The 25,475-nt window shown below is 41.1% G+C and overlaps 2 protein-coding genes across 2 annotated transcripts in view; one reads left to right on the plus strand and one right to left on the minus strand.

The window, feature by feature from the left end:
- Positions 1-348: 348 nt before the first annotated feature.
- faap24 (FA core complex associated protein 24) lies at positions 349-2,634 on the minus strand. The gene is made up of 4 exons (XM_039018166.1): positions 2,463-2,634; positions 1,881-2,026; positions 1,516-1,671; positions 349-1,236 (listed from the first exon to the last, which is right to left on the minus strand). The coding sequence occupies exons 1-4, from the start codon at positions 2,563-2,565 to the stop codon at positions 994-996; spliced, it is 648 nt and encodes a 215-aa protein (XP_038874094.1). The 5' UTR covers positions 2,566-2,634; the 3' UTR covers positions 349-993.
- An 8,106-nt stretch (positions 2,635-10,740) lies between these two features.
- The window catches only part of tdrd12 (tudor domain containing 12), a 30,344-nt gene continuing 15,609 nt past the window's right edge, over positions 10,741-25,475 (plus strand). Inside the window, exons 1-21 of the mRNA XM_039016917.1 lie at positions 10,741-10,764; positions 10,918-11,085; positions 11,350-11,486; positions 11,660-11,782; positions 11,922-11,977; positions 12,111-12,196; positions 12,294-12,458; positions 13,081-13,166; positions 14,943-15,087; positions 15,260-15,367; positions 15,775-15,960; positions 16,337-16,490; positions 16,585-16,712; positions 17,227-17,418; positions 18,087-18,215; positions 18,473-18,590; positions 18,791-18,930; positions 19,190-19,407; positions 19,681-19,762; positions 19,949-20,130; positions 20,356-20,563. Of these exons, the coding sequence (XP_038872845.1) occupies positions 10,741-10,764; positions 10,918-11,085; positions 11,350-11,486; positions 11,660-11,782; positions 11,922-11,977; positions 12,111-12,196; positions 12,294-12,458; positions 13,081-13,166; positions 14,943-15,087; positions 15,260-15,367; positions 15,775-15,960; positions 16,337-16,490; positions 16,585-16,712; positions 17,227-17,418; positions 18,087-18,215; positions 18,473-18,590; positions 18,791-18,930; positions 19,190-19,407; positions 19,681-19,762; positions 19,949-20,130; positions 20,356-20,563 (2,835 nt within the window). The remainder of the gene's footprint in view (positions 10,765-10,917; positions 11,086-11,349; positions 11,487-11,659; positions 11,783-11,921; positions 11,978-12,110; positions 12,197-12,293; positions 12,459-13,080; positions 13,167-14,942; positions 15,088-15,259; positions 15,368-15,774; positions 15,961-16,336; positions 16,491-16,584; positions 16,713-17,226; positions 17,419-18,086; positions 18,216-18,472; positions 18,591-18,790; positions 18,931-19,189; positions 19,408-19,680; positions 19,763-19,948; positions 20,131-20,355; positions 20,564-25,475) is intronic.

Consider the following 25,475-nt stretch of genomic DNA (forward strand, 5'->3'; position numbering starts at 1 on the left):
ATAAATAAACAAGCAAACAAAGACTGTCCTGTCCAAATGTATTAACACTCATTAGATCCCAAAATGAGTCGTGAACATTTTTGAGAAAAAATGTAGTTCCAGTTCTTAATAAGAATGGGGGAGCTGAGGTAGGAGTCAATTCATTCAGTCAATTCATGCTTTGGCCAGCATGCCAGTGTTAGTTCCTGTTGGATTGGGAAGGGATGGAATGGCATCACAGAGAGAAGTCACTGGCCAGGGAAAGCTCCACGCAGCCAACCCATGTCACATGGTTAGAATGGTATAAAAGGCAGTCCTGTGGTTGGGAACGAAGGCCTTTGACAGCTGTGCTAAGAAAGTGCTCCTTCATTGAGGCGGAATGCTTTATTGCAAATGGATTGGATTGAACTAAGCCAGGGGATCTGCCATTTCATTGAAGTTATAAGGTTTCCCTGTAGGTTCTAACATCGGTTGGAAAAAGGTACCCATATTGTATTACCATTTGCACCTGCAATCAGTTCAAGTAAAACAGTCCTTGGTTAAGGTTGTATTATTCCAATGGAAGTTTATGAATTGTTCTGGATGAGGAAAGAGCATCTTCTACTCCATCTTGTGGTCAGTTACACACACACACTTTCAATGTAGCTCTGCAATGTCTTGTGCAACACATGATATCAGGATCCTTGGGACCCCCTTCATTGAAGTTGCAATTTACAATGGTAAGGTAGGGATGTCCCAAGGATCCCTGATAGCACTGACCCATATTATAGGCCCATGGGTCACAATAACTGCAATACATTTTTGCATTACACAGAGGCACCAAAGCATTCTGTTTGTATAAACTTGTATCATAGAGATGTGAAGAAAAAACAAAAACTATAATTCCACTAGACTTCCAACTAAGGAAGTCTCTTTAGCTTTACAGCATTGTGTCAGGTTCACTGTTGCCCTCCTTACACACTTGAACATAAAACAAGTATTGATTTGTCAATGAGCTGTGCCGTTTTGTCAGAGTCAGACCAATGGGTTGTGGAAGAAGTTGCGTATGTGCTGAGCCGTGGCCTGGCCCACGATGTGTTCCAGTTCGTGCGTTCCTGCATTGCACAGCTGGTGGATACTGGAGTAGTGCTGGAGCAGGGCCATGGCTTTGACCTTCCCTACGCCAGGGATCTGCTGAACCAGGGACATGACCAAGGGGTCTAGCAGCCAAGACACACTCCTCCTGCGGAACGGGTTGTCTTTACTTTCTCCGTGCACCTGCAGAGGAGAGGACAACTCATTAGTCAACTGTCATCATACATGGTTAGACTTATAATTTTTTAACTCTGCATCGTTGGGAAGGGCTCATAACCAAGCATTTCACTGTGAAGTCTACACCTGTTGTATTTGGCACATGTGACAAATACAATTTGATTTATTGAGTTCTAAATGGCTGTATGCCAGTTTGAGTTTAATGCGTATTTATGTAACCAGGAAAACACTTGTAAAGTGACAATTCTAAACAAAACTCTTCACTCGTGTGAAAGCATGACTTACTATTTGTGTGAGTAGCTGCGAGGCTTCAAGCTGGCTGGCAACAGGTAGCAGTGTCAGACCAAGCTCAAACACCACAAACTTCTGCATGGCAGAAAAGTACTGTTCGCTGAGCTGGGTCTTCTCCACCAGCACTATGCCCTGGAGGCTGCTGTTGGCCTGCAACAGAGAGGAGAGAAGATTAGAACATCACCAAGGAAAAATGGAAGATGTAGCATGTACATTAAAATATTATCTCAGTAGTTCATCCATTCACTTAACAGTGGATTTGTGAACTGGATTATACATTAGAATGTAGCAGTATAATCAAGTGTGTAGTAGTAGTAGTGGTGTAATAGTGTAGTGCCGAACACCAAAAGTAGACTTACATTTCTAAACCTAACAAGTTTTCTTTTGTAGTTGTTTCCAGCCACAATGTCAGTTTCAGAGACATACAAGATGCAGCTCTTGTTAGATAGATGAAAGTCCACCACGCCAAGTTCTTCTTCAAATATTGTTTTCACACTTCCAGTTCCTGAAATCAGGAATTCAACGACACCATGTTCAGAATGTAGCAAACGAGAAGACAGTAAATACTATGCAATCGTCATGTCTTATATTAAACAGACATGAAGTGACATTGTGCGCTAGCGCTGACAATGGGGTGTCCGCCGGGAATATCGATTGTTTGTTCCTACTGGTAGCTAGTGTATTGTTTGCTTAAACTTGTCTGTAAAATGTAAATGTATTTCAGTTGTAATGTAACGTAATTTCAATGACATGTGTAACTAATAAAGTAAAGACAGACTGACTGAAGTTGGACTGGCTAACTACACGCTAAGTTGTTTGTTTACAATGTTAACCATCTAACATTAGCTAGCCAACCCTTAGCCACAGGTTAGTTAATATAATAACTTTAGTTGCCTGAGCTACTGTAGCTACTCTTTGGCAAGAGACTCAGCTACTGTTACCTTTCAAACTTTGCACGAGGACTGAGCCTCTCCACTTCTCGTTGGAAATAACATGCCCATACGGGGGAACGGCGTTCATAAGAACGGGAGGTTTTATCGCCATTTTGACAACGATATGTCAGCTCTTTATTCAAAACAAAGTTAGCTTGCCTCCAAATGGTCAATATCTAACTCTTCTTCGATGAGGTTTAACGGCGGTTGGCATCCAATAAATGTTGCATTACCGCCACCTACTAGACTGGAGTACAACTCCCTTATACTTTGCTAAAAAAAACAAAAAAAAACATAACACAATACTTTCAAATAAATAAACACCACCTTACTCCACTATTTAAATCTATTTAGTCCTACCTCAGGTCAACAACCTGAAAGGATGGGACACCACCACTTAACACACCCTGTAACTCTTCTGATTAAATTTTATTTGTTTATTTAACCTTTATTTAACTAGGCAAGTCAGTTAAGAACAAATTCTTATTTACAATGACAGCCTACCAAAAGGCAAAAGAATGGGTGTTTTATGTGGAGGATGAGGTCTGCAGTAGATATCTCAGATAGGGGGGAGTGAGGCCTAAGGGTTTAATAAATAAGCATCAACCAGTGGGTCTTGCGACAGGTATACAGAGATGACCAGTTTACAGAGGAGTAAAGAGTGCAGTGATGAGTCCTATAAGGAGCATTGGTGAAAAATCTGATGGCCGAATGGTAAAAAACATCTAGCCACTCAAGAGCACCCTTTCCTTCCGATCTATACATTTCGTCTCTGTAATCTAGCATTGGTAGGATGGTCATCTGAATCAGGGTTAGTTTGGAAGCTCGAGGAAACCAAGTTTAAATTGAACTTTAGCCTGCATCTTTGATATGTGCTGAGAAAAGGACAGTATTCCGTCTAGCCATACTCCCAAGTACTTGTATGAGGTGACTACCTCAAGCTCTAAACTCTCAGAGGTAGTAATCACACCTGTGGGGAGAGTGGCATTCTTCTTACCAAACCACATGACCTTTGTTTTGGAGGTGTTCAGAACAAGGTTAAGGGCAGAGAAAGCTTGTTGGACACTAAGGAAGCTTTGTTGTAGAGCGTTTAACACAAAATCCAGGGAGGGGCCAGCTGAGTATAAGACTGTATCATCTGCATATAAATGGATAAGATAACTTCCTACCGCCTGAGCTATGTTGTTGATGTAAATTGAGAAGAACGTGGGGCCTAGGATCGAGCCTTGGGGTATTCCCTTGGTGACAGGCAGTGGCTGATACAGCAGATGTTCTGACTTTATACGCTGCACTCTTTGAGAGAGGTAGTTAGCAAACCAGGCCCTCAGACACCAATTCTACCTAGCTGGCCCACAAGAATGGAATGGTCTACCGTATCAAAAGCTTTGGCCAAGTCAATAAAAATAGCAGCACAACATTTCTTAGAATCAAGGGCAATGGTGACATCATTGAGGACCTTTAAGGTTGCAGTGACACATCCGTAACCTGAGCGGAAACCAGATTGCATACAAGAGAGAATACTATAGACATCAAGAAAGCCAGTCAGTTGATTATTGACAAGTTTTCCAACACTTTTGATAAACAGGGCAAAATAGAATTAAGCCTATAACAGTTTCATTCAAGGACTAACCGTGGCTACCTTCTAAGCAATGTGAACCTCCCCAGAGAGGAAAGATAGGCTTGGCGATTATAGGGGCAGCAACCTTAAAGAAGAAAGGGTCTAAACCATTTGACCCAGATGGTTTTTTGGGGTCAAGTTTAAGGAGCTCTTTTAGCACCTCGGACTCAGTGACTCAGGGAGAATCTTTATAGCGGGGCAGGGGAAAAAGAGGGAGGAGCATCGAGGTTAGTCGCATTAGAAGGTGTGGGAGATTAGGAAATGTTTGATGGGCAAGGAGGCATGGCTGAGTCAAATAGGAATCCTGACTTAATGAAGTGGTGATTAAAAAGCTCAGCCATGTGCGTCTTGTCAGTAACAACCACATCATCAAATTTAAGGGACAAGGGCAGCTGTGAGCTACCATGCTGTTGTTGCCTTTGGTCTCTATTTATGTAGTGTTGTGTTGTCTGTCTTGTCATGATGTGTGTTTTGTCCTATATTTATTAAAAAATATATAAAATATTTGTATCCCAGCAGGAGGCCTTTTGACTTTTGGTAGGCCGTCATTGTAAATAAGAAATTGTTCTTAACTGACGTGCCTAGTTAAATAAAGGTTAAATAAATAGAATAAATAGCGCCATCCTGTGGACTACCAAGTACATTGAACTGTACACTTTTTTTTCTCGATCCATCACCACGTTGCGGTCGTGATGATGCGCAGTCTCTACAACTACACGCTCTCGCTCGGAATCAGTTGAAACAGGTAAGAAACATAGCTACCCAACCTCGGACGGAATGCGATACTGTACCAAATACTATATATATTATTGTCTAGGCTTCGCTCTTCCTCATGACAGTGATGTTGTGCAAAATAGTGTGAGCTCGATACGTTTGAACCTGAACCTCATTGATTTGACCGACCATTAATTTATGCAGTAATGACTTTCAGCTGATAACTTCATTCAGTTTCAAAACAAGGTAGCAGCTAATACCAATTGTTTGTCATGCACGACAGCCAGCATGTCACTAAATGTTTGTAAGCGATCATTCAAATACCTTTTTAGATCATTACAGTGGTCTTTGGCACTGCAAAGTTTCTCATAATTAACAATTACCTTTTTGTAACTACCCAGACTGCATTTCGACTTTTCCCGATACACTTTCAAATCAGTCAGCTTTCTAGCTAAATTAGCTTAATCCGAGAAATGCACAACTAACAACCAAAAGCAGACTTACATTTGAAGTAAAATGTACATTTAAGTTGCTAGTGTAAGTAAAGTTGCTACTGTAATTTAGCTAGCTAAACAAACAAGGTGCGCTAGCTAGCTATCTTGCAGTCAATATATGCGTGTCATTGGATGGCGCGCAAGATGGCGGTCAGTGCAGATAATTTGTTTTGGTAGTTTAAGGAATTATTGGATTCCTTTACCCAATTATGACCATTGGATTATTTCTATGGCCATAAAACCCCGTATGAATATGGTTTAGTTTATTTACCAAAGTAATTGATTACTTTCTGCAAGTTATTCACCTCTAAAACTAAGTTTGGGACAACACTAGCTCGCTCAAAAACTAGCTTGTCGAACGTACATGGAAACTGCCACGATCAGAAAGAAATGGAGAGATCGTCAGATGGACAATTAACCACAAAAGATAGTATGATTTTGGCTACTCCTCTTCAGAATGTAACTGTGGGGGGAAATACTGCAATGGGTGATGCAAATGTGGTGAGCACGGACAACAATGCTCACAACTTGCGCGCCTCCAGTCCCCAGATCAGGCCTTTACCCTACAACCCCGGCACTCCAGTCAAGCCCCGGGGGAAAAAGATGAGAGGCCAAGAGGGTATGTCACTTCTTGAGATGCAAAACAATATTGTAATGCTTTTGACATCAAAGAGAGATGAAAGGGCAAATGACTTGGAGGTCATGGTTAGGTCATGATACGATAAATTGAGGCCATTAAAAAATCTGACTTTATCTTTGGAGAAGTGAAAACCTTCAAAGGTGACATGAAAAAAGTGAAAGTTATCTGCCAGGAAAATTAAAATAGCTGCTGAACTCGAGCAAAAGGTGAATGAGGCGGAGAGATACCAGCGCAGGTGGATCCTGAGGCTCCATGGAATTCCAGAGCAGGCGGGTGAGGACCTCAAATGCGGAGTTGTTGACATCTGTGGAGCTGTCATTCCCGAATCAAAAGCCAAACTTCAGGAAAATGTAGACACCGTCCATCGTTTGGGAAGACTTAAGGATCAAGACAAGAGACCGAGGACAACCATCATCCGGTTCACCAACAGATCTACACGGGATCTTCTTTGGACGCGAGCGAAGAATTGTGAATTCCTCATCAAGCAAAAATTGAGGTTCACGGAGGATCTGACCTCAGCAGACAGTGACAAGAGAGAAACTGTGGCCGATGGTGGCTGCAGCTCGAAAGGCAGGGAAAACTGCATTTTTTTTGGATCGGTGCAAGAGTGATCATCCATGGGAAAGAAATGCGGCCAAATCAGAACATTTGAGTGAGAGCCAGAGCCTAACTCAGACAGAACTGTCAGGCCAAAAAAACTGATTACCAGGTGAAAAGCACCCATTTATTATAAAAATGTACACCAACACTTGAATGAGAAAAGGCTGACCTGAGAACTGGTAAACTAAACACTAACTATAGGTGAATAACTGCTTATTGTAAAGTCTACACAATGTCTCCCCCTTGTGGGAGTAAGAATACTTTGGTAACTTTATGACCAATATTTTTTATTTTATTCTTTGTTGGAGAGGTTAATAATGGGATGGAAATCCTTTTGAGTTGCATATCCTTAGGAAAAACTTGTATTAGCATAACAAGGTTGTTGGATGAAGTTTGTCTTTATCTCTTTGTTCAATTAATGTCCGGGGTATTCGTAATTTACTCAAGCGTAAGGCTATTTTCCTGTATTGCAAACGGTTTAATGCAGACTTACTTTTTACAGGAGAGTCATGCTTGTTCTTCCGATCTATCTTTTTGGAAAAATCAATGGGGTAACGATATCTGGTTATCATATGGCAACAACCACTCTGCGCTGTAGCAGTTTTAAGAGGTGCATTTAAAGGGAAGGTCATCAGTAGTAAGACTCACCACTCTGGACGTTGGTTAATTTTAACAGTAAATTTCAACAGTGAAATGTTTTTATTAGGGAATATTTATGTATCCAACAACAAACAAAACAACAGGATATTATTTCAAGAATTTGAAGAAGAAATTAAGAGTTTATAGATGTATTTCAGGATGTGGAGATTTTAATTCTGTAACTAATGTGGTGATTGACAGATATCCCCCTCCTAACATCCAGCATAGTTAATCCTGAGTTTAATAACCTATGCCTTGGTTTAGTCGATATTTGGAGATCTAAATATCCTGATAAAAAGGAATTCACTTGGAGTAACAAGGACATGTCCAGACAGTTAAGAATTGACTTCTGGTTGATTTCTAATTCATTAGATAATTTTGTAATCAATGTATCAATTGAACCATCAATTCTTACTGATCATGAAGTTATATTCTTATCTTTAAATATTAATGGATTTGAAGTTAAACCGAATCGGAATTATTGTAGACTGTTGGAAGATGATAATTTCAAGATGGATGCCAAAGATATTATACAAGACAATTGGAGGAAAGCCCAACTATTTAAGTCTTATGTGAAATATAGGGAATTAATGAAGTATGAAATAAGACAACCAGCCATGAAGAGAGGTAAAGAAATTGATTAACTTAAAAGATTGAGGGAAGATAAACTTAAGTAACTACTTTCTCTAATCTCTATGGAGGACCTTAATGAAGAAGGAAAGGGTCCGTTATTCTCTTTACAACTAGAAATGGACCGAATGTATGAAGAGAGAGCAAAAGGGGCATTTGTAAGATCAAGAAGGAGATGTTTGGAGGAAGGTGGAAAAAATACTTTTACAATTTAGAAAGAAAAAAATCTGAATTTATATCTATACATAAGCTCAATATAGATGGCAAACAAAATGAAAACCCCAAAGATATTTCAAAATATGTTTCAGAATTCTATGGTAACCTTTATACCAGTAATGCCTGTCCTACTAGTGACATATCTGCCTTTCTAGACTGTCAAAGACTGTGCAAAATTCATAGATGAAGACTTCCAAAAGTCTTGTGATGAAATTATTTCTATTAATGAAGAAAAAAAAAATGTATCAGCAAGTTAAAATAGAACAAATCTCCAGGGAATGATGGCATTATCAGTGAAATCTATAAATATTTTCAGGAGGATATTATTGAATTTATATTTAATGTTTTTAAGGAGGCAATTGATTTAGGGATCCTGCCTGTTTCTGTAATACCCAAACCAAACAAAGATTCTACGATGTTAGAAAATTGGAGACCAATCACATTAATGAACAATGATGGAAAGCTACTTGCATCCATCTTTGCAGAAAGACTTAAAGGTCTTGACCAAATCATTGACGATACCCAGTCTGGTTTTATGAAGGGCAGACATATATGTAATAATATTCTACTAGTATTGGACTTGATAGACTACAATGAGCACATTATGGAAGATGGCTTTATTTTATTTGTTGACTTTTACAAGGCATTTGATACAGTTGAACATAATTTTATTTTTGAGACTTTGATTTTTGGGGTTTTGGTCAATATTTTCAAAGTGTAATTAAGACACTTTACAATAATAGTAACAGCTCTGTTAAATTATCCCATGGAACTTCACAAAGATTAGATGTGGAATTAAACAAAGATGCCCAATTTCTCCTTTCTTATTTTTATTGGTCACAAGTTATGGCACTTCACATAAATAAGGATAGTTTTAGGGGTATTCAGATACAAGACAAAGAGATAAAATGTTCACAATTGGCTGACGACACCACCATTTTTTTGAAAGTCAAGAAAGCTATTGAGTGTATTAATGCCTTCACACATGTATTAGGTTTATCTCTGAATATTAGGAAATGTGAATTATTTGCGTTGAAAAGGTGTGACTTAAACTCAGTATGTAATATCCCTGTAAAAGATGTGATCACATATCTTGGTATTACAGTTAGTAAAGATCAGAAGGAAAAGGCCAACTTAAATTTCTCTCCTATTGTAGAGAGAATTGGAAAGAGATTTAACTCCTGGTTATTAAGAGATCTTTCTTTATCTGGATGTGTACTTTTATCCAAATCTGAAGGTCTGTCCAGACTAGTTTATACCTCCCTTGCCTTGGATGTTCCTCTGTCAGTAACTAAAATGGTTGATACTAAATTATTTAACTTCATATGGAGAAATAAACCTCATTATTTAAGAAAAGCGGTAATATGTAGCACCCAAGGTGAGGGAGGTATAGAGGTAATGCTCTGGATTTTAAAACATCTAATATAATATTTAAGATTAAATGGATACAAAACTATTTAAGAAATAAGGATTGCATCTGGAATATCATCCCCAATTTAATATTCCAACAAATTGGTGGTCTAGAATTCTTACTCAAATGCAACTTTAATATGGGTAAAATCCCTATTAAGCTTGCAAACTTTCATAAACAAGTACTTCTAACTTGGAACCTCATGTACAAACACAATTTTTCTTCTCATAGATATACAATCTGGAATAATAAAGACAAAATACAAAAACAAGTTTTGTTTTTCCAGAACTGGTTTGACAACAACATTATTTGGGTTAAACAATTATTGAATAGTGATGGACAACTATATGAATATCCAGAATTTATTAGAACACACAATGTTACATTCACTCCCGAGGAGTATCAAATTGTTGTTAGAGCTATCCCTAAAGGTGCTATTCTTCTTTTAGGAGAATATAACAATACTCCAAGTGCAACTGTTGAGGATTTTGTAGCCTCAATACAATTAGAAGGAATTGACATTTTAAACTCTAAATTTAATAACATGTATATAAGGAAACTGTCAATATGTTACTCTTCCTTCTGCTAAAATGTACTGGAATGCAGCCCTAGGACAAGTGAACTGGAACAAAGTCTTGTTGTTATCTGGTAAATATTGTATATCTAAGGTGAAAGAAGTATCATACAAACTCATTCATAGAATCTACCCTGTAAAGACCTTTATTATACACAGATTTAAAATAGCTATTGATAACAAATGTGTATTTTGTGATTGTGACCCTTAGACTCTTGACCATTTATTTCGGGACTGCTCTTATGTCAGAAGATTTTGTTGTGAGTTAGATTTCATTTTAAAAGAAACAACTATTAATGTTAATCTGAGAGACTCTGATATGTTTTATTTTGAACCAAATTATATGGACCCTGATTTAACTTTCATTGTTAATTTGTTTATCTTTCATGGAAGATTCTTTGTCCATAAAATGAAGTGGACAGAGAAGAAACCACTCTTCACATTATTTAAGATAGAATTGAAATATTATTTTGAAATGATCAGAAAATGTAAAAACAAAAAAGCAATACGCACCATGAAACTATTTAACAAATTGAAAACGAATCCTGATATGTAATACCCCTGTCTGTCATGTTTATGTACTCTTGTTTGTATATTTCTGTTTTTTTGTATTTCTTGTGTTCATAATAAAAAGTAAATATATGCGTGTAGCAAATTCAGAAAAATTATGTATATTTGCTAGCTACAGTAGTTTTCTGAATTTGAACCCCATGTCTTGCAGGTTACCAAACTGTCAGTGACGGTTGAAATCATGCTTGAAATAAATTTGTTGAAAGTAAGTAGCTGCCTATGCGTGCATTTCCACACAACATTGCAACTAACATTTCTAACTATCTAGATTGCCAATGGGCTGTCTTCGTTACCTTGCAAATGTGTGTTGTTGCTTTACAAATTGAAAGCGGTTTCACCACCATGTTTTCTTTGACAGGTGGAGAACCCGTCCTGTCTGTGGGGTCGGTTTGTGAAGGGTCCAGGGATAGAAGCGGTCGAGAATAAAAAAGAATATGATGATCTGCAAATGAAAATGAACCTTTTCTATCATGAGGTCAACCTAGATGTGCAGAAGATCAAACCCTCAACTATAGAGTCGGGACAGGTAATAATCTCTGTGGAGAGAGTGAAGGGTGATTAGAGCTAAATGTAATCTGGAATGTTTGTTTTAGTATCTTGAGTTTAGGGTAATCAATTTGAGTATATGGCACATGATGAAAGACATTTCTTGTTTTTTAAAGTGAATGTGCATTTACAGATCTGCCTGACTGGCATAGCTCCTGAAGGATAAATGAACCTATTATTTGACTGACTAGTTACTACACTGCTATATGAAAAAATGTAGCATCATCATTGTGTTGTTCCCCAGGTGTGTGTGGTGTACTGGTCTACCCTAAGGAGCTGGTGCCGAGCCATCGTTGAGTCTCTTTTCCTGGGCACCGTTGGAACCCAGGCCATGTGTTTCCTAGTTGACCACGGAGAGCGCGTCATCGTCAGCTCAGATGAGTATGTCCTAATTCACTTACTCACTCATCCCCATTGTGCCAGCTGATGCAAAGGGCAACCAAAAAGGCTCTCGACTTCTGACAGTCTTTGGCCATCTTCTTGGTTTTGCACTTGATTAATGTATGTCATGAAATGTAATTGGCTGATCATGGAGCCCTTCCATTCTTCCCCAGGATTCGGGCTCTGTTAGATACGTTTTTGCAGCTGCCCTTCTGGGTGAGGAAGTTTCAGCTCGCTGGTGTTCATCCCATGACGCTGCACGTGTCTGGAGACTGCCTGGAGAAAGCTGAGCTCATGTAAGGGTGAACTGCAGTGCCGACTAGATTGATGCACTAAAATATGCATCAAAATTACTGTAATTATTTTGTACTAATAAAATCACCTTTGTTAGTAGTTATTACTACTCACCCTATAGAGCTCTTGTTTTCATTCTAGACCATCAACGCAATGGGACAGCTCTGCCACACGCTATTTGCACAATCTCTTACAAGGTACGTAATCCTCTCCTGCAAGGTCAGTTTCAATCGAGATCACTGAATTGAGAAAGCACAGTTCGTAGTGCTGGAGTCTCATTGCTGTATATCAGTCCTAACTGTGCTCTCTGTTCAATTATCTGACCTGAAGCTTCTACCGAGATGGAGGCAGTGTTGTGTGAAACACAGGCAGATTGCACTGCCATTGAGCTCTACTTGACTGTCAAAAATGTCAAGGTATTGTACAACATACAATCAGTGGTGATGCCTCCCATAATTAGCTATCACAGTTTTTCTATACAACTTTGAAGCTAAAAGATGGTTATCTCTCTAGATCTGTGTGAACGACGATCTGGTCTCAAAGAAGTTTGCGTACTTCACAAGCCAGAAGGCCCATCAAACCAGTGGGAAAAATGGTGTTGTTGATAGATCCCCAGCCGTCTTGGCATGTGACATCTTTTCTGAAACTCAGAACTTCCTGGCTACTGACGGCTGCACCGTACGATCACTTTCAGATTTCCTGCTCCGGCAGCAGGACCCAATCGTTCATAATCAAGGTGAATGCAGTTATTGTGAAGTCTTCATTAAGAACAGTTTATTATATGTCTTCCAAAAAGTTCCCGTTGTAAAATATCACTGCATGAACTTGAGGGGGGAAACTCCTAGTAAGATTTTCTTCATTGAACTTTCTTTATTGATCTCTTTAGTGGCTGATCAGTGCCAGCTAACGACATCTGTGAAAGACGCATCGAAGGCTTCCAATGAGGTATCAAATCCAAAGGTGACTGACTATTTTACCCTCAATAAGGTTGGAATCATGGCCCAGTTGGAATCATGGCCCAAACAAAACGTTATATCCTGTGAAATAAACACTGTTATGTTATTTACTTGTTGTTTTACAGAAAAGCCTAGAAAATGGAAGAAATCCCTTAGAGGGAGGAAAAAAGAAGGCAGCCCAGCCGCAGAACAAGAAATTCAAGACATTTTCAGAGATTGATGGCAATGAAGACGAGAGGTTTGTTCTATAGGTTTAGTTATTGTTTTTATTGCTCAACCGGTCATTTGGCAGTGGGTCTGCCTTTTGTAGTACGATAATGTCACATTGTTGTTTTTAATCATAGCGTTCTTCTTTCAGCGACGACGAGCCCGGAGAGGACACCGACACATCTCTTGTGTCAGAACTGTTCAAAAATCTGAATCTGTTAAGGTGAGAATTCTTTAGTCTTCTACTTTCATGCTACGGTTCTAATCTGCTTTGAATGACATTTAATAAAATTCTTACTTGTTCTGGATCTCAACAGATTCAAGAAGTTTCTGAATCCTGCTTCAAGCACTCAAAGGGCTGCTATTCCCAAAGTGAGTTTCTGGATGGCCGTTCTTGTTTTTGTAAAAATTCACTTGCACAAGAACTCTGCTTCACATGTTTCTAAGTCATGAGTGCCCAAACTTTTGCACTATGTGACACAAAATGGAATCTCCGTAGTGAATCTTGGGTCAAAAAGAGACGTGGACTAATGCTGTAAAGCACCTTTTGTTTAATTGTCAGACTGCGCTTATTGAACAGAAGGAGGAACGTGGTGTTCAGAGGATCTCTGCGCTCACGGAGAAAGCAGAGAAAGAGCCAGTCACTGCACCTCAACAGATTGGACAACAGACTGAAACGGCTGTATGGTATGAACACAACCCTCCAGCCACTACCACTCACATTCTCTGTTCTAATTAGAGGACCTAATGGGGAAAAAAGTATTGTGACTTTAATCCTCAACAATTTTGGCATGTGTATCTGTTGCATGGTGTAACATGTATGTATTTTAAATTGTCAAATAAAATCAACTGCTGCCATCCTTTCAACCACAACCATCAGTTTACCACTACCGCTCACATTTGTTTTGTATTCTAATGCTACCTCCCTTTCAACCATGACGTTGCCCATATGTAAGTTAGTGAATTGGTCAGAGTTGTTTTAAAGTGCCATCTGCTGAATGCTTTCATAGTAACGGTGAAAGTCAACCTGTGGATCAACAATGCAGTGAACAAAAGTATATCACATTAAAAGCTAAGACAAGTGATATGTGTGTGTTTTCTCACAATTAAACATTGTTGAATTTCTTGGGTGAAAGTTTTTTTTTTATATACTGAACATAAACGGAACATGCAACAATTTTCAAAGATTTTACTGAGTTACAGTTCGTATGAGGAAATCGGTCAATTTGAAATTAAATTCATTAGGCCCTAATCTATGGATTTCACATGACTGGGAATACAGATGTGTATCTGTCAGTCACAGATAACTTTAAATAATGAGCCTCATGATCTTGTCACAGTATTTCTGTGCATTCAAATTGCCATTGATAAAATGCAATTGTGCTCGTTGTCCGTCCATAGTTTATGCCTGCCCATACCATAACCCCACCGCCACCATGGCGCACTCTGTTCACACCGTTGACATCAGCAAACCGCTCACCCACATGACGCCATGCACGTGGTCTGCGGTTGTGAGGCCAGTTGGACGTACTGCTAAAATGACATTGGAGGCGGCTTATGGTAGAGAAATGAACATTACATTCTCTGGCAACAGCTCTGGTGGACATTACTGCAGTTAGCATGCCAACTGCATGCTCCCTCAACTTGAGACATCTGTGGCATTGTTGTCTGACACAACTGCACATTTTAAAGTAGCCTTTTATTGTCGCCAGAATGAGATGCACCTGTGTAATGATCATGCTGTTTAATCAGTTAATTGATATGCCACACCTGTAAGGTGGATGGATTATCTTGACAAAGGAGAAAGGCTCACTAACAGGGATGTAAACACATTTTGTGCACAACATTTGAGAGTAGTAAGCTTTTTGAGCGTATGGAAAGTGTCTGGGATTTTTAAAATTTCTGGTCCTGAAACATGGAACGAACACTTAACCATGTTTCGTTTATATTTTTGTTATTAATGTGAATGTTTACTAAAAAGTGTAATTTGTGTTTCCAGTACTCCTAGTGACCTAGTAGACCGGACACAAGAGTTTGTCTTCACAGAGCAGCCAACCATTGAGGAGGAGCTCGTCTGCGCTCGGTTGTTGCAGTTGCTAAACCCTGACCCTCTGAACCCAGATGTATACTCATCAGAAGTCACTGTAAGCATCGAATCAACCTTAATTTATACAAAACATTTAAATTATCAATGGACTGGATGCAGATATACTCTTCACTTCCTTGGGTAGCTTTCACCAAATGTATTGACATGTTTTGTGCACATACAATAATATCTACTGTGCATGACTGACTTAAATGTGTTCTTCATGTCAGATCGTCCATACTGATCCAAGCAGGAGTGGGATAATGGTGCATTCTGCCTTTACTCTGGACCCCTGCACCAGTCTGGCCAATGCTCCAATCACTGACACCTTCCGGAGGGTTGGTTTGCTTTCAACTATGTTCTAACATTCAAATGGAATGTATTTTTAATGCACGGAGCGCTGTACATTGCTCTGGATGAGAGCGCCTGCTAAATGACTATAAAGTAAATGTATTTACAACTGTGAAAATGTAATGTTAGGAATACGATAATGGAAGTTGAGATTTGTTCAGTATAAATGTAAATAGTTGAACATTTGAAATGACTGTTCAACATTTTACGCTGAAGATCTTAGGCAATAATAATGTCCTGTCGCATGGGCAGCAGGTAGCCTAGCGGTTAAGAGCATTGGGCCAATAACCGAAGGTCGCTGGTTCTAATCCCCAAGCTGACTAGGTGAAAAATCTGTAAATGTCTAGACTAGTATGTCATGAAGACTGGTAATGTGCTTCGTGTTCCTTTTCAGATCTTGATGAGGAAGAAGTATGCCGGCCCGTCTGTGGCTGAGAGTTACTGCTGGCCGGCGGTGGCCAGGGGCTGTGACACGGTCCTCATCTCCCACAGCGGAGACCAGCCCCTCACCTACATCCCCCCGTTCCTGGCCCACATGCAGCTCTCCTCCGTCTTCAGCGCCCTCTCTTCTCGCACCGGGGTGAGTTGAGCAAGTAGAGCACTAGACAGGAATGGTGTGATTTCCAGTGTTTCCCCTGCTATTATTATTGTGGTGGATAACTATCTCTGTTTGCCACCTAATAAAATTGTCTGGCTTCAATTAGACAGTTGAAAATCTTTGTTTTGGCACAGGCCTCTGCAGCTCCTTTCCATGGTGATACCACTCTATGTAGACAAAGTAATATGTAGAAATCTGGGTGTTTTAATTGGTTTGTTAGGGTTCAATGGCAAACAGCAGTAACCTACCTATGTCCAGTAAGTCAGGCATGGTTTTCTGCTGACAAATCTGCATTTAAAGGATCCATTTGTGTTTATTCCGTTTTATCTAATACCACATTGTATGCGGTCTCCTTCAGCCCATAGCGGTGATCCTGTGCCCGGGGTGGGAGAAAGCCCAGACTGTGATTGACCTGCTGGAGGAGAGCCAGACCATCCAGGTCCTCCACCCCATGGTCATACTGTTGGGACTGGGAAAGGACGAGGCAAAGACCGTTAAGATCCAGAACAACTGTAAGATCATTATTCACAGGATCAGGACAGTTAGGTTTGACAGCCAGACAGGAGTATTACATTCCTCTCCTGCTGTGTTTGTGTGTGTCTCCAGGCCAGGTGGTGGTGACCACTCCGTTCAGCCTTGTGCGTCTGCTGCGTTTGCACTGTTTCCTGTTCCTGCGGCTGTGTCACCTGGCGCTGGACGAAGTGGACCTGCTCTTTTCTAGAGCCCCGGACGAGGTGAGAGACACTGACTGTTCTTCAACTGTAGTGATAGGACTGTACAAAAGGAGAGAACGGGAGATTCACATGGTAAATGGGCACAGACAGGAAAATAGCCAAGATGGGACTCAAACCCCCGTCACCAGGGGGTGATACAACTAGACCAGACTCCAGTGCTTTCAACTGCTTAAAGCAGTAATCCCGGTCATCTGCGCTTCAAAGGCAACACCTCACGGCACACCGCCTCCCCCCTATTTGACCTTGATATTTTGTGTGTATGTACTGATATGTAGGTTGTGTGTGCCGTTTTTTTTATATATGGTAGTTCTGTCCTTGAGCTGTTCTTGTCTATTAACGTTCTGTATTATGTCATGTTTCATGTTCTGTGTGGACCCCAGGAAGAGTATTTGTGGCTTTCGCAATAGCTAATGGGGATCCTAATAAAATACCCCAAAAAAGCTCAGTCTCGTCTGTTTTCCTCCCTCGCCACTGTCTCCTCAGCAGTTTCTGACTGTTCTCTCCCTTTCCTCAGATGACCACTATCCTGCAGCACTTCCAGAGGGTGACGGCCAGTGAGGAGCGTGTGTCGTGCCCCAGACAGATCATCGCAGTGGGAAAGCGCTGGAGCCGCCACCTGGAGGGCCTGCTCCACAACCACATGAACAACCCCACCGTTGTCGTCACGGTGATGGAGGAGGCCGCACTCTACGGCAATGTGCACCAGGTCAGTTTTGGGAGGACTGACAACAAAATAAATCTGAAAACCTACAAACGTTGTAGGGTCTCCACCATCAGAGAGCTGGTTAAAGCGATAGTTCAGGCAAAAATCTATATTTAAGTGGAATTACCCTTACTTTGAGTTGTCTGAAGGCCCATAGTGACAGAATCAGCAATAATCCATTGTTTACTTCTGCCACAATCAGGATCAAGCCTAATTAGCCTCGTCCAAATTCATGAATGTAAGCAGCCGGACTGATGTTAGCAAAGCTGCATCGCAAGCAGAAACTTCTTAAAAAATACTTTAAACTAAATGTAATGGATTATTGTGGATTCTGTCACTTTGGGCCTACAAAGACAACTCAAGTTAATAAGGGTAATTTCACTCAAATATAGATTTTGTCTGAACTATCCCTTTAAGTGTGTAGATATCTCTGATTTGAAGGGCCTGTTCGTTGGATTTGTGATTGATTAAAGCTATGTAATGGGACAGTAAACCTGCTTTCATCGTATCTCATTTAGACTAGTCATTACTTTTAGTAAGGGAAGAAGTGTTCAAGAGTCAAACAAGGTCTAAAAGTCTCTCAAAGCAAAGTTTCACTCATGTATATGTTCTTCAATAAAAAGTTAAAAAATAATAAAATAGAAAGCTATCTCTCTTCTGCCTCCCCCAAGATTATCCTGTTGTGTCTGGACTGCACTAAGATCTCTATCCTGCTCGGGGCGCTGGACTTCACCCCCGACGTGGCCCAGAAGACCCTCGTCATCACCAACTCGGCTGAGGAGGCCGAACATGTCTTCAAGGTAACTGCAGCAATCTATAGCTCTAGAACTAAGACATTTTATTTTGGCAGCCTTATTTTTGGATGTCCTCTCCACTGCTGGTACGAGGTACTATAGAAAGAAAAAGACATTGTTACATTTCAAAACTTGTAAGATTTGCATTTTGCAACCTTATTTTTGGACATCTTACCACAAGTGTACAGCACTAGAAAAACAAAAATACATTGTTCATGTATATTTAGTCAACTAAATGTTTGTTTCTTGTATCTGTCATTCAGGCTGTTTCAAACACATCAGCGTTCTCCCTGAAGGCCCACGAGGAGTTAACCTACCAGTTTGACTTTGTGACTGAGCAGTGGAAGAAGCCCATTGGACCTGGCACTCATGTCATTCTGGGTGAACTGATGCACAATTGCATTTTCTTAGGAGTTGACAGTTGCAATGAATATGAAATATCATACATCTTTCCATTTTATGGCATAATCTGCCAGGTCAGCTCAGTTTTCTTGATTGAAAGTCAGCTTGTCTCTATTTTTTTCCCAATTTGCCCTTTGTCCAATCTGACCTGTTTTTCTTTCCTTGTCTTTCTGTACCAGTCACCACCAATGAGTGTATGAAGTCTTTGGGTATCTGTGATGCTACGTGTGTTGTGCACTACGGCTTCCCAAGCTCACCTAAGCTGTTTGGCAGCCGTCTGTTTTGCATGTCCCAGAACTTCCAGAACCTTTCAGACAAGGTAACGTTAGGACAAACTAATATGTTCTTTCTCTTGCTCGGTCCTGGATTCAGAGCTGAGATAAGCGTGCACAGCTCTTGACTTTTTCAGGGAGACGTCTAGTTTAGCGGGCAGATCTCAAGTCAGAAGATGGCCCTGAGTGGTCTCCTTTTACATAACTTATTCAGATGGCACCTGTGTAAGTGTGTCTTCTTTGACTGTATGAGGATAGTCTACTTTGTGAATTCCTTTTCATATTGGATTCTGTGATTGACAGGAGCGTGCTGCAGAGAGCACGGCCCACCCTGCCAAGTCAGTGCTGCTGCTATCTGAGAGGAATGCCCGTCACGTAATCGGGGTCCTGCGCTACCTAAAGCGTACTGAGGCCTCGCTGCCTCCAGAGCTGCTGCAATTCGCCCAGGGAGTCCTGCGTGCCAAGGAGGAACAGAAGTCTGACAGGCCTCTGTGCAGATACCTCAAGAGCTTTGGCTTCTGTAGGTCAGTGCAGCTGAGATGCAGACAATACTCTGTCGAGCATTTCTCCATGGGACAATAAAGCTAGATTTGATTTGCTGTTATGCATGTTACAATACTCAAGACATAAGCTGAACCTTGAATTTGGGTACTTTGAAAGATGCATACTTGTTCTATGCACTTAAGAATAGAACTTTATAGTTTTGTAATTCATTGCTTTGCTCAAGGGCACAGCAGCAATAGGTGGCACCTGCTATTCTTTATGTAGTGCTTAATGTGACTCTTGCTGTATTGCAGGGACAGCAGTGTTTGTTCTTATCGACACAGCATCAGCCCCATAACAGACCAGCCACTGCAACCAGACTCTGGAACTATTGTGGTGAGTCAGCATATTATATGATAACACTTGTTTCAGGGGTGTAGATATCAGGCAAGAACAGATGCCAAAGTTGGACATATCCTCTCAAGCTTTTCCAATGAGATCACAGGTGTAATATAGCTTAATATGCTATCTGAATGTATACAAATGAAGAAATCATATTTTTTTCACTCTTACGTTTGAAAGGTTCTGCCCTTGTTCATCAAGACTGCTTCCGTCTACTACGGACGCATTGTGAGTAAGAAGGAGGACCGTTATGAGAGCCTGGCAGCAGCAATGACTACATACTACTCCGCTGAGAAGCTGGGTGCTAAGGAGGTTCTGGAGGGAGGGCTGTACGGAGTACAAGAGGATGAGGTCTACCACAGGTCAGAAAACAAACAGCATTAATTCAGTCACTTTCATAACTGATGATGTATGTTATATGGCCATGAAGCAGGTTTAAACAACATGCCAAGTAATGGTTACATGCAGTGAAGTGTAGTCCAAATCCTCTGGGTGGGTCAAATGCTTTTGTCACATATCAACCCAATGCCACTCTACCTCACATTCCTTAACAACTCCTCCCACTGCTCCTCATACCTGTCATGCAGGGTGCGGGTGACTTCGGTGCCGGACAAGGGTGAGTGGATGTTCTGCAGCGTGAGGGCTCTGTTCCTGGATGAGGGGCGTGAGCAGGAGGTGAAGTCCCACCAGCTGCTGCAGCTGCCGGCCCAGTTCCACATAATGCCGCCCCAGGCTTTGGAAATCATCGTCTGCAGGGCCATGCCCATCGACGCTGAGGTCAAATGGAACCCCAAGGTCTCTTACACCAGGCTGCACTCACTGGGCTCTTTCTCACTCACTTTTTGGGAGCTCATCTTTAGCGATAGAACATTTAAATTATTAGAACCAATGACCATGAACTATGTTACAGAAGCTAAAATTATGTGTTGAGATTTTTAAAATAAAAAAAATCTATATATTTCACGATTATTTAACCAGGTAGGCCAGTTGAGAACAAGTTCTCATTTACAATTGCGACCTGTCCAAGATAATGCAAAGCCTTGCGACACAAACAACACAGTTACACATGGGATAAAAAAATGTACAGTCAAATAACACAGTAGAAAAACCTATATAAAGTGTGTGCAAATGTAGTAAGATTAGGGAGGTAAGGCAATAAATAGGCCATAGTGGCAAAATATGTGAAAATAGAGATACTGGGGTGCAAAGGAGCAAAAAAATAAATAACAATATGGGGATGAGGTAGTTGGGTGGGCTGTGTACAGGTGCAATGATTGGTAACCTGCTCTGACAGCTGATGCTTAAAGTTAGTGAGGGAGATATGTCTCCAGCTTCAGTGATTTTTGCAATTCGTTCCAATCATTGGCAGCAGAGAACTGGAAGAAAAGGCGGCCAAAGGAGGAGTTGGCTTTGGGGATGACCAGTGAAATATACCTCCTGGAGCGCGTGCTACGGGTTGGTGTTGCTATTGTGACCAGTGAGCTGAGATAAGGCGGGGCTTTACCTAGCAAAGACAGTGTGTCGGAGGCTATTTTCTATATGACATCGCCGAAGTCAAGGATCGGTAGGATAGTCAGTTTTACGAGGGTATGTTTAGCAACATAAATGAAGGAGGCTTTGTTGAGAAATAGGAAGCCGATTATAGATTTGGATTGGAGATGCTTAATGTTTACAGTCTAGCCAGTTTACAGTCTAGCCAGACACCTAGGTATTTATAGTGTTCCAAATATTCTAAGTCCGAACAGTCCAGAGTAGTGATGCTAGTCGGGTGGGCGTGTGCGAACAGCGATCGGTTGAAGAGCATGCATTTAGTTTTACTTGCATTTAAGAGCAGTTGGAGGCCATGGAAGGAGTGTTGTATGGCATCAAAGCTCATCTGGAGGTTTGTTAACACAATGTCCAAAGGGCCAGAAGTATACAGAATGGTGTCGTCTGCGTAGAGGTGGATCAGAGAATCATCAGCAGCAAGAGCGACATCATAGATATATGCAGAGAAGAGAGTCAGCCCGAGAATTGAACCCTGTGGAACCCCCATAGAGACTGCCAGAGGTCCGGACAACAGGACCTCCGATTAGACAGACGGAATTCTATTTGAGAAGTAGATGGTGAACCAGGCTAGGCAGTCATTTGAGAAACCAAGGCTGTTGAGTCTACCGATAAGAATGCGGTGATTGACAGAGTCGAAAGCCTTGGCCAGGTCGACGAAGATGGCTACACAGTACTGTCTTTTATCGATGGCGGTTATGATATCGTTTAGGACCTTGAGCGTGGCTGAGGTGCACCAAGGACCAGCTCGGAAACCAGATAGCATAGCAGAGAAGGTACGGTGGGATTCTAAATAGTAGGTCATCTGTTTGTTAACTTGGCTTTCAAAGACTTTAGAAAGGCAGGGTAAGATGGATATAGGTCTAACAGTTTGGGTCTAGAGTGTCTTCCCCTTTGAAGAGGGGGATGACCGCAGCATCTTTCCAATCTTTAGGGATCTGTGACAATACGAATGAGAGGTTGAACAAGCTAGTAATAGGGGTTGCAACAATTGTGGCGGATAATTTTAGAGAGGGTCCAGATTGTCTAGCCCAGCTGATTTGTAGGGGTCCAGATTTTGCAAGTCTGGAGTGAACCAAGGGCTATATCTGTTCTTAGTTCAACGTTTTTTGAACGGGGCATGCTTATTTAAGGTGAAAAACACTTTTTTAAAGAATAACCAGGCATCCTCTACTGATGGAATGAGGTCAATATCCTTCCAGGATACCCGGGCCACTTCGATCAGAAAGGCCTGCTCGCTGAAGTGTTTTAGGGAGCATTTGACAGTGATGAGGGGTGGTCGTTGCCCGCGGACCCATTACGGACGCAGGCAATGAGGCAGTGATCGCTGAGGTCCTGGTTGAAGACAGCAGAGGTGTATTTAGAGGGAAAGTTGGTCAGGATGATATCTATGAGGGTGCCAGTGTTTACGGATTTAGGGTTGTACCTGGTAGGTTCCTTGATGATTTGTGTGAGATTGAGGGTATCTAGCTTAGATTGTAGGACGGCCGGGGTGTTAAGCATATCCCAGTTTACGTCACCTAACAGTACGAACTCTGAAGATAAATGGGGGGCAATTATTTCACATTCTGTCCAGGGCACAGCTGGGGGCTCAGGGGGGGGTCTATAACAAGCGGTAACAGTGAGAGACTTATTTCTGGAAAGGTGGATTTTTAAAAGTAGAAGCTCGAACTGTTTGGGCACAGATCTGGATAGCATGACAGAACTCTGCAGACTATCTCTGCAGTAGATTGCAACTCCACCCCTTTTGGCAGTTCTATCTTGTTGGAAAATGTTGTAGTTGGGGATGAAAATTTCAGAATTTTGGTGGCCTTCCTAAGCCAGGATTCAGACACTGCTAGGACATCAGGGTTGGTGGAGTGTGCTAAACCAGTGAATAAAACAAACTTAGGGAGGAGGCGTCTGATGTTAACATGCATGAAACCAAGGCTTTTACGGTTACAGAAGTCAACAAATGATAGCGCCTGGGGAATAGGAGTGGAACTGGGGGCTACAGGGCCTGGGTTAACCTCTACATCACCAGAGGAGGAGTAGGAAAAGGTTATGGCTGAAGGCTATAAGAACTGGTCGTCTATTGCGTTGGGAACAGAGAATAAAAGGAACAGATTTCTGGGCATGGCGGAATAGATTCAGGGCATAATTGTGATTGCTGAGACTCATATTGTGAATGCCAATTGCTATTGTTGGACCTTACCTTTTCAAAGTGTGTAACTAATGACTCTAGAACAACAAGTTACAATGACATTATTATTATTTAATCTTTTTTAATTAAACATTATTTTTTTTTTAAACAACCTTTTTCTCCCCAATTTCGTGGTATCCAATTGTTAGTAGTTACTATCTTGTCTCATCGCTACAACTCCCGTACGGGCTCGGGAGAGACGAAGGTCGAAAGCCATGCGTCCTCCGAAACACAACCCAACCAAGCCGCACTGCTTCTTAACTTCTTATGGCTGCAGGGGGCGTATTGAAAAACTGGAAAATATGTGCCCATTTTCAAACGGCCTCTTAATCAATTTTTGCTCTTACAATATGCATATTATTACTACTATTGGATAGAAAACAGTCTCTAGTTTCTAAAAACGTTTGAATTATTTCTCTAAGTGGAACAGAACTATTTTTACAGCCCATTTCCTATCCGGAAGTGAGATTTCCAACATCGATGTCTCTCTTCAAGACCTTGTCTATAAAAGGGCATTTCACTTAGGACTGTAGAAACACGTCATACGCCTTCCCCTGGGTGTCATGCGGAAGTGAGAGCAGAAAGGACTTGAATATCTCGTCCAGGGACTGAACACAACCTCTTGGAGTGAGACTTGCGCACTTTATTTTTTTTTTCTGGGCGCGAAGTAGGGCCTGTACTCGGCTCCTGGAAAACGCTCGTTTAAGGTGAATATGATCTCCGGCTTCGATTTTATTTGATACATGTCACAATTTCATCCTAAAGTATGTTTTTTCAATATAGTTTAATTATATTATTGAAATTTATTCTGGACTTTAGACGTGATGCGACGCAAGAATTTTGTCAAGATGGAGAGGTTAGCGTCGCACTGCCAGTGTGCTTGCTAATTCAAGAGGGAAATCGTTCGTTCTGGATCGAAATAAAGACGTTTCTGAACAAAGGACCCCTTGGAGAACATTCTGATGGAAGATCAACAAAGATAAGGACCCAATTTGGGATGCTTTTTCATATATCTGTCGAACTGTGCTATGCTACCGTTCGACTAGAATCAATGCTGTTGTGTGCTAGCTAATGTAGTAAGCTAATATAACGATATATTGTGTTTTCGCTGTAAAACACTTCAAAAATCGGAAATATTGGCTCTTTTCACAAGATCTTTGTCTTTCATTAGCTATCCACCATATATTTTTCTGAAATGTTTTATGATGTGTAATTAGTAGTTGATGTTGGTGTCTGTATTTTCTCTGGCTACTCCCGTGCGATTTCTGACTGTACCTATGATGGTAGCAGTAATGTAAAACTGATTTATAGCTAAAATATGCACATTTTTTGAACAAAACATAGATTTATTGTGTAACATGTTATAGGACTGTCATCTGAGGTAGTTTTTTCTAGGTTATTTAGGTTGGTTCTAGGTTAGTTAGGTTGGCTTGTGCATGCTACTTGCATCCTACTTGTGCTGTGAAAAATGTCTGTCTGTCTTTTTTATTTGGTGGTGAGCTAACATAAATATATGTGGTGTTTTCTCTGTAAAACATTAAAAAAATCGGACATGTTGGCTGGATTGACAAGATGTTTATCTTTCAAATGCTGTATTGGACTTGTTAATGTGTGAAAGTTAAATATTTCAAAAAAATATATTTTGAATTTCGCGCCCTGCACTTGAAGTGGCTGTTGTCATATTGTGCCCGGCTTCGGGCTTGCAGCCATAAGAAGTTAACACAGCGTGCATCCAACCCGGAAGCCAGCCGCACCAATGTGTCGGAGGAAACACCGTGCACTTGGCGACCTTGGTTAGCGTGCACTGCGCCCGGCCCGCCACAGGAGTCGCTGGTGCGTGATGAGACAAGGATATCCCTACTGGCCAAACCCTCCCTAACCCGGACGACGCTAGGCCAATTGTGCGTCACCCCACGGACCTCCCGGTCGCAGCCGGCTGCGACAGAGCCTGGGCGCGAACCCAGAGTCTCTGGTGGCACA

Source organism: Salvelinus namaycush, chromosome 21, assembly GCF_016432855.1.
Source record: "Salvelinus namaycush isolate Seneca chromosome 21, SaNama_1.0, whole genome shotgun sequence".
Classification (NCBI taxonomy): domain Eukaryota; kingdom Metazoa; phylum Chordata; class Actinopteri; order Salmoniformes; family Salmonidae; genus Salvelinus; species Salvelinus namaycush.

What these genes read in the sequence shown, in the direction of transcription:
- faap24 (XM_039018166.1), bottom strand. Translation starts at nt 2,565, where the DNA reads ATGGCGATAAAACCTCCCGTTCTTATGAACGCCGTTCCCCCGTATGGG. An exon ending in CCTCGTGCAAAGTTTGAAAG is followed by an intron (nt 2,027 to 2,462) that starts GTAACAGTAGCT and finishes TCCTGATTTCAG; the next exon opens with GAACTGGAAGTGTGAAAACA. An exon ending in CGCAGCTACTCACACAAATA is followed by an intron (nt 1,237 to 1,515) that starts GTAAGTCATGCT and finishes TCTCCTCTGCAG; the next exon opens with GTGCACGGAGAAAGTAAAGA.